The sequence below is a fragment of the Stegodyphus dumicola genome, chromosome 1 (genome assembly GCF_044657685.1).
Source record: "Stegodyphus dumicola isolate Sdum_Otavi_A_Nest chromosome 1, ASM4465768v1".
In the NCBI taxonomy this organism is placed as follows: Eukaryota; Metazoa; Arthropoda; class Arachnida; order Araneae; family Eresidae; genus Stegodyphus; species Stegodyphus dumicola.
Window position 1 is genome coordinate 57,105,760 of NC_140768.1, and position 11,328 is coordinate 57,117,087.

At 32.2% G+C, this 11,328-nt stretch overlaps 1 protein-coding gene across 1 annotated transcript in view; it reads right to left on the bottom strand.

Annotated features, from left to right (window-relative positions):
• LOC118181944 (phosphatidylinositol transfer protein alpha isoform-like) overlaps window positions 1-5,836 on the bottom strand; it is an 80,609-nt gene extending 74,773 nt beyond the window's left edge. The window contains exon 1 of the mRNA XM_085815028.1: window positions 5,713-5,836. Coding sequence (XP_085671154.1) covers window positions 5,713-5,729 — 17 coding nt within the window. The 5' untranslated portion in view covers window positions 5,730-5,836. The remainder of the gene's footprint in view (window positions 1-5,712) is intronic.
• Window positions 5,837-11,328: the final 5,492 nt, after the last annotated feature.

Here is an 11,328-nt window from a genome sequence, read left to right on the forward strand (position 1 = left end):
TTCAAGTCCTATAATTGCTGTGTCGAGAATACCGATTAATTTGTGAATCGAAATTTTTTCGTTTTCAATAACCTCTGTGTCACTTTCTTCGCTATTGGAAGCGAATTATAATGATAAGGAATTTGATTTAAATCATATCAAAGAGGGAGTACATCGAGATGAAATACTACATTTAGTAAGGAATTATAAGATAAATAAAATATAAACATCTGCCCTGAAGATAAGGATAGTGCTGACAGATCAACTTCCAGTTCATTGCGCGCCGCGACATCCCCCCCACACGCAGAGCAGCGTGAAATTGATAAACAGATTTTGGAATGGTTAGATAAACAAAGGATATGCCTTTATCCTTTTTTTGCAGCAATTCCACTTTTTGTTTAATGGTCTTCGAAACATACTTTCGCTTTGTAAATCCTCTACATATTAGTAAATATATATATTAGAAATTCTATTTGATATAATCAAAAGTTCAAGCTTACTTTTATAAAATTGCTCTAACAGTCTGCAAAAAATAATAAGCCGGATCCAATTCGAAGATTAAAGAACAACGCAATCTGCAACATTAACTGAATTAGATAATTTTTGCTTAGCTTATACCATCCGTTATACATTAAACGCGCACTCGTAAACGTATTTTGCGCATGTGCACACGCATATTCGCAGCCGTAAAGGTCTTACGCGCAAGCCTCAACGCGACGCATGCGCAGAAAGTTTGTAGCTTTGAGGTCCGGATTATGGGTGTCCAAATTAATGACTTTTGACTGTATAAGAGTCAATTTTCAAAGTTTAGATATCAGTGATTGGCAGGCTAGGCTGTTTGTTTACTCTGTCTTATACAGAGGATGTTTTTAGAATATTTACACATTTTTAGAATTTAATTATATATAAGATATAAAAAATATTTTTGGTACTTTTTCCGTTTTGCCGGTGCAGGCGATAAAGTGGCCAATAATGGTATAACTGATGCCAAATGGAATATCTTCACTGGTAACCTTTTACGCCTCATTTTCAAAACAAGTTGCAGTAATTTCTTATCAGATTGATTGTTTCTTTCAAAATTGCCATACAATTACATAGAATTTTTACCAGATAGTTTAATTTTATTCCATTCCCAATAATTTTCTAAGGCAATTTGCAGTAATTAAGTCAAATAGAATGCAATGACATTGCTCACCCGAAGGCAAAAATATAGAAAAGGCAAAGTCAAGGGTTAACCTTCCAGCACGCACACTTGGCAATTTTAGATGAGAACGCATGCGTTGTATTTTTTACAACATCCGTTATTTTACCGTTTTGGGCACGAAAAATGACAGAAATGAGTGAATATTGATAATAAATTTGTTAAGAAATAAAATATTAATCTTATTATTGCAAAATACAAATGATATCGCATTCAAATATAAGTAAAAGTTCTTATGTTAGTGAGATGGAAATGCAATGCAAAACTGAATTTGCCGCAAATTTTGCGCATGTGCGCGTGCTGGAAAGTTAAATTCATCAATTCTAATGAGAATACACTAGCAAAGTAAAGCACTGGGTTTTACATAATTTCTGAGTAAGCTATTCGTACGAATATAAGATATCAGTGAATTAATAATATTGAATTAATTCGTGCATTTAAACTTGCTTTCCAAATTAAGATTTAACTTGAAATTAATGTAGATAATTAGATTTTTTGTAGCGTAGTTTACGTGAGATGTGATCACTTGGGGTCACATGATATGAACCAGCGAATCAGGTTGTTGAACCATGAAAGCATAGTAAATTCTTAAATTAATGTCTTTTTACAAATTTATTATCTTTATTTATTGGTTTTTATAAAATTCTAAATGATATTAAAATGTTTATGCCTTCAAAATATAAAATTTTTTATGTCTATAATGTATGTTGTCACCAATAAAGTCTGCTTGGCGAGATTTGCGACGGCGAAACAGAAAAGTACCATATTTTTTTTTTTATGTGCGATCTGAGAATCTTTTTTTCTGGACTATTAAATCTGCATCATGATTTTCATATTCGAAGGGCTTTTCATAAAAATTTTTTAGGATAATGATTTCCATTCATCTTCCACTATTTTCTGGAGTCATCCATCATGGTAGATTTTTTAGCTTAAAAAGAGCTCTTTTCAAAAGAATAAAGGCACAATGGTCCACAGGTGAAATGTCATGAGATTTTGCAGGAATACATAAAAAAGGTATATATGCAATACCTCAATTTTTTTCAAAGAATGCAGTGGCACTTTTCGAAGTATAACTTGTAGCACTGTATTAATGAAATTTCACTTTTCGAAAGTTAATGGGACATGGAAAAGAAATTTCTTTTATAAATATAAGATGTAAAACTTTCACTTGATAGTAAGGCGAGTTGATTTTAACATTTTTTCCACTCTTTTTATTCTTAATTTCCTGTCGGAAGAGAATTTTGTTACAATAAACTCCGGTACTTTTCCGTTTTGCCGGCGCAAACGATAAAGTCGCCAATAATGGTTTAACTGATGCCAGACGGAATATCTTCGCTGGTAACCTTTTACGCCTCATTTTCAAAACAAGTTTAAGCCATTTCTTATCAGATTGTTTCTTTCAATACTGGCATACAATAATATAGAATTTTTACACAATATTTAAATTTTATCCCCTAAGACAATTCACGGTAATTAAGTCAATTAGAACGCAATTACACCGCTCATCCGAAGGCGAAATCAAGTGTTAAATTCATCAATTCTAATGAGAATGCACTAGCGAAGTAAAGCACTGCGGTTTTACATAATTTCTGAGTAAGCTATTCGTACGAATTGAAATAATTCTTGCATTTAAACTTGTATTCCAAATTAAGATTTAACTTAAAATTAATGTAGATTATTACTGAGCGAATTAAATTTTAGTAGCGTAGTTTACGTGAGATGAGATCACTTGGGGTCACGTGATACGAACCGGCGAATCAGGATTTTGAACCATGAAATCATAGTAAATTCTTAAATTAATGTCTTTTTACAAATTTATTGTCTTTATTTATTGGCTTTTTACAAAATTTTAAACCATATTAAAATGTTTATGCCTTCACAATAAAAAAAAAATTCTTAGAATTAACATTTTTTATGTGTATACTGTATGTTGTCGCCATCAAAGTCTGCTTGGCGAGATTTGCGCCGGCGAAACGGAAAAGTACCTAAACTCCTTACCGAACCTTTCTCTGCATTGACAGGACCAGGTCCATACATTTCTTTATGTACTTTTTTGACGATAAATTATCATAATGTACATTTCTTTCAGCAGATAGAGTGAAAGTTTTCAGATGGTTAAACTGTTCTGGTACAGTGAACTCATCGCAATAACAATAATTAACAATAATACATAAAGTGGTTTCGCTCACTCAAAGGCAGGCTCACGATCTTTGCCATGTCCAAGTGAGCAGTTCCCAATATAAAAATTGATGTGACCTGCTTATATTTACCATTATAAGACTGTTTATTCATTATTCCATTACAGATTGAACTTGACACTGATTTTTTAAAACCTGCCAATGTAAAACCCTTCCTCCTATTCTTGGCACTGAAGAACAGTACTCCTATGCTTCGAAGGTAACTTGCACAGCCTTTGTAATAGTACATGGTTCACAAATTCCAACTTTTTATAAGCCAATATAGTTAAACATCTCCGTCATTGAAAACAGGATCAGGAAAAGAATGAATTATAAGGCACATCAGAGTGAGAAAAACAGCCAATCATAAAATTCCTCTTGTTTATCACACAAACTGAACTAAAATGAGTTCTTGTTAGATGAAATTTCTTACTCATGTTATACGTAACAGGTTGGCGAATAACTCTGTTGCCAAACTGATGAAATGTCATAGCTATTTGCTTGCTTTATTGAAATTGTTACAGCAAAATATATTAAATGGAAGGCATGGGGAAAAAAATGCCTTCATGGTGGACTTTCTAAGGGGAAACTGGCTTGTATCTACATTACACATGAAAACACCCATGCAGCCAGCCCATTCGCGGGGATCTGAATCCGAATCGAACTACCAGCATAAGACTAAGATGCTTAAAAGTAATTGACTTTACCACTCAAACACTAGCAAGCCCTAAACTAAGAGATGTGCTATTCATTCATAAACTAGTTCCTTTTATTCAGAAAGCAAACAGCAGATTCACAAAAAAACAGCACTAACTTTTGTAGAGTTCACCCAGTGAGAACTCTAGCTGGAAGCGTGCCAGAAAAATTCAATTCCCTTTTTTTTTTCGGGGGGGGGGGGAGGGGAGAATGTGTATCCTTCCATGTTAATAGTGAGTTTTATTTTTACAATATCCAAACATTCTGAAAAAAAAAATTTAATCTACGATTTTATTATTAGTTCTATATAGAAAGGAGGTTTTAGAAACTCTCAAAACTAGAGGTCAAATAAATCAGTCTCATGAAGTTTAACATTTGATCGAATTGATTCTTCTAATCCCACTGTTTGTTCAATTCTTTTTGTTATTTGCTTTATTCTTGCTAACCTTTTCCAATCCCACTGCTCTTTCAATTCTTTCCATGCTTCATTCCTTACTTGATAACTGATCTTTATTTACTCCAGCGAGTTATAAAAAAAACGAATCAATTGAGTTCAGTATGCAGACAATTCAGAACCGAACCTATAAAAGTGTGCAGTTTTACCCATCAGTATTAGCAGTCAGGTAATTAAAGCATACCATTCTAACATAAGCACTATTAAACCGGTTTCGATTTTATATATATATATATATATATAAAAACAAACAAGGTCTTGCCTAAAAAAAATCATTTGCAAATAATATTTATTTACTAAATAATGCTTTATTTCTGATGGATTGTGCAAATGAATCATTAAATTTATTCCCAATATTTACAAAAGATAAGCACAGAACAGAAAAATGTACGCAGAACAACCACAAATAAATCTGAGTATATTTCTAAATAATTCAGCCTCAAAGAAGCTAAAAAGAGCAGATAAAACAGAACTTTATTTTTTATTATTTTCATAATATAACATATTTTGCACAGAGAGAATTTTTATTAGAGGATTCGCTTTTGCTTTTTACTCTTGCAACTCATATTAACTGATAATTTATAAAATCACCCCTGATTTAGTAATAACACAAAGAGGATGATACACTTATTAAATGTCTTGGTTATTTATAAATAAATTCTTTTTTATCTTTCCCTGTGTGAAGGATGGCATGGGTAAAATTTCACAATATTATTTAAAAGAGTAAACTTGCTTCCAAGAATTACACAATAATGCTCATCTATCGTTACATTATTTTGCGATTTCTGGACAGCAATCGACGAAATTTAATTATACACAAGAAAGAACAGAATAAAAAATTAGCATTAAAATAAATACTATATTTCGGAAAGAGCATTTCATAGTACACAATAAAAAAAAAAAAAAATTATTTGCCTTATTAGTTACAACAGTAAATTTACGACTACAAAAAAAATCCTTTGATAAAGAAGATATAGGAATTAAAATTATTTAAAAAAATTCTTGGAATTTAAAATCTGGAAATGAAATTAAATAAAGTGACACATAAAAGTAAATAAAATTACTGAAAGAGTTTTGATTTTCATGCCATATCTTCTAATAAAATTAAAATTACACATGAGAACATTTATTTTAGATGCAGCTAATACATTTAAACTAAAGAAAATATGCCAACAAAAGCTCATGAACTCAAGGAAATAACTTACAATTCCTTAATAATCATTTTTCGGCTCTAATAAAACCAAGTTTCTCTTCACATGGGGCGGAGAAGTGACGTCAATGTTACTGCAGAGCCAGATTTAAAGAGCAAAGAGTTACATGAAACAACACCTGTAAGGCAAATGCCAATCTTAAAGGAAGTGATAAATACGTCAAATAATATTTGCTCTCTTTGATGCGCTCTATTTCATCTCCATCAAAAGTTCCGGCATTGATAGAAGTTCGAAATTAAAACAAAATAAAAGGCTATTGTGCAGACTTAAGGAATAAAAAATAATTTTTTCCTTTTAAAGTGGAAAGAAGGTAAATTTTTTAATTTAAAGATGATACGTCGAACTTATGTAAAAATAATTTAATGCATTAAACGTAATGAGAAAAGTGGATTTTTATTAATTTACAAGCATTTGAACTGGGTAATATGTAATCAACAGTATTTTTGTAGCTGTAATTAATAGAATAAAAGCATTCATTATAGTCTGTTACTTCAGTCTGTTACTACAAGGTCTTTTTATCATTCAGCTGATTGATAACCATGGTAAACAGATGCAGAAAACAGCCGAATTCCCTAGTCGTTACATTTCAGTGTCACTTGATTTCCTTCGTGAAAATGAATGAAGGCTGGCTTAAACTACAATTAAAAGAGATGAAGAAAATATGGGCCGCGAGGTCTTACTAAGGTGGAGACCTTGATAGTATTTGTTTATAAAGCATAATTTTAAGTTTTAATATTTTGGCAACATTGATATTAAATTGTTAAAAGAATGAGTTAAAAATGTATCTGGAAGAGAGAGCTTTTTACTATTATGGTTTGGTAGAATGTGGTAAGATTTCTTATGTCTGATTTTCTTTAATAAAGGTTTCTTTTTGTATATTGCCATAATGTATTTTTGTTAGAAGTGGATAATTCTTTTGAGAATGTTATATATATGCCAATCTTAAATAACCAACATTTGGTAGCAGAGCGTGGTTGCCGCCTCTGTTAATAAACTTTCAGATAGAACATTGATGTTGCTTAGGCTTAACAAAATAGCCAATTTCTCTAAGAGATAAATTAGACTTATATTATAATTAGCGAATATAAATTAGAAAATATGGCATATAATATGATAAATTTGAGTCATATAGAAAAATTAAGTAACGATAATTATCTTATTTGGGCCAACAGAGTTGAAAGTGAATTAAGAAGTTTAAAGATATGGAGAAGTGTGATAGAAGCTGATGAACCACCAAAACCATATAAAAAGGATGATGTTAATTTCGAAAATGAAATAAAAACTTGGGAAATATGGGATGATAATAACGCGATAGCAAGAAATATAATGAATCAAACTATGACAGCTCCACAAGCGTTAAAATATGCGAATGAAAAGAACGCAAAGAAGTTATGGGAGAAAATCAAAAATGAAATGGCGGCAAGAATAGAAGATATTCAAATGAAATGCAGAATAGAATTAGCTCAACTGAAAATGAGTCAAAATGAATCAGTAGATGATTATATGAATAGAGCTGTTATTCTGAAAAGTAAAAGTATTCAAGTTGGAGATGAAATAAGAGATAAAGAATTAATTTACTTCATATTAGAAGGACTTAGAAAGGAATTTGAATTTGATGTTAAAATTATTAAAAGTAATAAAGAAAAAGATCTAGCTTCAATTAGACAAGCTTTAAAAGAAACAGAAGGAAAAAATAAACAAAGAGGAAAAGAAATAGAAGTAAGTTCTAAGGCAAAAGAAAACTGGATAAAATCGAAATATGAAAGAAGATGCTTTAATTGTGGAAAATTAGGACATTTAATAAAAGAATGTCGAAATAATAATAATAGTATAAAGTGCTTTTACTATAGAAAATTCGGCCACAAATCAACTGAATGTAAAACTAAACAAGAACACCGACAGCAGAGAGATGTAACAAATAAAACTTATAGAATGTCAAGCAAGGAAAGAGAATATGAATCAGCTATATGCTTATTTGAAGTATCTAAGAAAATAGAAAGCTCATATCTTAATCAAGATAGAAATGATGGAAAAAATAAAATAAATAAACACGAGAATAGAAAAATTAAATGGATTATTGATTCAGGAGCCACATCTCACATGGCAACTAATAAAGAAATATTTACTAATTTTAAAGATAAAGAACGACAAATATTGATGGCTGAAAAAGGGGCCATGATCAAATCAGTTGGTATTGGTAACATTAAAATGCAAACTGATAGAAATAAGAACATCTTGAGAGTAGAAAATGTTCTGCAAGTACCGAATTTAAGTGAAAATCTGCTGTCAGTATCAAAAATTGTAGATCATGATTTAAAAGTAATTTTTACCAAAAATAAAGCAGAAGTGATCAATAAACAGGGAAACATTCTATATATAGCTAACAGAAATGGAAATAAATTTGAAGTTGAAGGAAATATTGTTGAAGAAGCTAAAATTAGTTATGTTAATGATGTACTATGGCATCAGAGACTAGGTCATATAAATTATCAAAGGCTCATAGAAATGAAAAAAACACTCATCGGTCATTGGATTAGAAAATGTAAAAATTTCTGAAAACAATTGTGAACCTTGTACATTAGGTAAAATAACACGAACATCTTATAAAAGTGTGAAATTTAAGCAATCTGAAGATATTTTAGAATTATGGCACATAGATTTAGTTGGACCAATTGAGAAATCAATAGATGGAAGTTGTTATTTTTTAAAAGTGGTAGATGATTACAGTAATTTCATATTTGTGATAACAATTGAGAAGAAGAGTGAAACTTCAGAAGCTCTAATCAAACTTATCATTCAAGAAGAAAGACAAACAGGAAAGAAACTAAAAAAGAATTCGTAGTGATAATGGTAGTGAGTTTTAGCTAAAAATATAAAAGAATTTTTTGAAAAAATGGGAATTAAACATGAACTTACAACCCTTTATACTCCGGAAAGTAATGGAAAAGCTGAACGTTTTAATCGCACTATAATTTAATCTGCTAGAACTATGTTAATTGATGCAGAATTACCGATAAAATTTTGGTCTGAAAGCGTTAAAGTAGCTGTACATGTGAAAAAGAGGAGTCACAAAAATGATAAAAGGTTTACACCATATGAACTATATAAAGGACGCAAGCCTAACATTACTTATCTTAAAAGATTTGGATGTGAAGCATATGTTCATATTATCAGGGTCAATGTTCCTTCTAACCTTCTTCGGGAACATACAAGGACCTGACTCGGAACAGAGAGCTTACTAAAGCTATGTTCACTAATTGTGGTAAGTAGACAGGATACACATAAAGGGTATACAAAACCCTTTATTTTTCTCTATATACAATAACTTCCGTACTTCGGAATACACTGACCCGCCACTTGGGGTCTAACTTAAAAGTATAAAAATAAAACTAAACTCTAATTTAACTTTAAACTAATAAACGTGGAAGATTGGCCTTATATTAACAGGAAGGCGTATGTAGTACAGATAACTGAGAACACTACAATACGTTTAAACTTATTAAGAGGATTAAAACCTCTGGCCTGGAAGGCAAACAGCAACTGCGTAACTTCTAAGGTAAGCGGCCTGCTTCGAACTCACTGCTTCCTCTCTCTCGCTTGGCAAAAGGCCACACTTAAATACTTGGCGTTCGCCAGACAAACTTTGCATAAAAACCTTAACGCTTATAATTCTGGCCGGAAGTAGAAAATAAGAAGTGATAATAAAGATTTAAAATAAAAATAAACGTTAGTAAAACTTAAGATCCTTACATACTTCCCGCCAGAGTTAATTAGTTTGAAACTGAGGTCTAAAACGACCTTGTTGAAAACTTTTAGCTCTAGAATCTAACGCGAGGCCAATCTTTTACAAACATACTTCGCTAGAAACTAGAAATTTAAAAGAAAGAAATTTGTTATAATAGCAGCGCCCAGGATATACAACAATTTTTTTCATCTGTACTGCATCTAAACAGGAGCTTTTATTCAATTCTGGTTCCTTCCAGAGATCTGGAAGGAAAACTAGTTTAATGAAATGTTACACAATGAAATGGCAAGTAACATATACAATTATACTTCTCTTAACATTCTTATTTCATTCATGACTATTTTAATTATCTCTCCCCGTGCTCTCTGACATGTGTTGTAAAAGAACACAAAACACGAATGTGTTTCTGTCTACGTGTGCCACACTTCTTCCTACAATCAAAACACTAACGTGTTAAAATTCAACATAACAACGAGACCTCTTAACACACCCTAATTTCAACTCTAAACCCTGAGGTACTATTCTAAAAGTGGCTAACTCTAAAGTGTAGCGTCAGAGAGCCTAACTACATCATTCAACCTTTAACACCTATTCGCCATGATTTAGTCTTTACAGTCACACGAATAACAAATTTTTAACATTACTTTCACATTTACCATATCACGGTATTTCGTAACATTTAAAATAACAGAACATATCAACATGCCGTTAATTTTACAGATTTGAAAACATACATTAGTAGTACATTGTTAACTTCTATTCTTTTCAAAGCAAGTGCCAATTCTTTCTACATTGAAATAATACATTTTAAAAAGTCTTTCAGACTAAAACTTCTTTCTTGCTAGAATGTTTTAAATAAAATTTATACAATAACTTTTTACAATATTTAAGTTTTTACACAACGCTATTATACATCAACTTTAGTTTTACGCGCGAGTAATTGAAAAACATAATACGAAAATCGGTCACAACTCATTTCTCGCCCTTTTGTCGATAAAGGTAGACCTCGCATGAGGTAAAACTTCTTGAAATCTGCCACTTGCAGTAAGAATGAAAGATTAACTTAAGTTTGCAAAGTAACATAAAATTTTACTTATCTTTGTAATATTCGGACATCCTTTTCTGGGCCCAGTCTTTAAAGGTACTGCAGATAGTAGTTTGATTTATCCTCCTTCTTGTACGGGCTCGCCCTTCAGTGCTTTCCTCTGGAAGCTTCCTTTTTTCACCAGTACGGCCACCCTTGAATACTTTCTTTTTCTCCTCTGCTTGTGGTCTTGGCCGTTTGATGGCAGCTGGTCTTGGCGGAACCGGGAAACTTCTGTCGTGTTCCTGCTTGGACCTCGTTGTTGGCCGTTCAAATTTTCCTTGTAACTTTTCCTCCGCCGCTGATGGCCCTTCCGCAGTTCGGCTACATTTACTGCGGAGAGTCCTGTCGGATGAGTCGATCTTCCGTTTTAGAGCCGGGTTATAGTTGCCGTCATTTCTCCTGGTTCTCTTCACATACGTCGTCCTTCTCCCTTCTTCATTCTGGGGGTGTTCGTGAACTCTCTTTTCTGGACGGTGGAACGGCTTCTTTTTCTTGCTACCTTCAATTTTTCCGCGGGGCAATTTTCTTTTCACTTGCTTCTGTCTCTCATTGGCTTGCCCTTGTACTTGTCGTTTTTCCACCTCTGGAGCTTGTGCCTGCGGTGTCTGCGGTGCCGGATCCTGCAAAAGATCTGAAAAGATTTGCATTTTATTACGATCGAAGTAGGGCTTGATTTGATCAATGTTTGCGGAACAGGTTTCACCATTTCTGGCTTTTAACACTACTACAGCGTGAGTTATTTTTTCTATAACATATGGTCCTTCAAATCGTGGAAAAA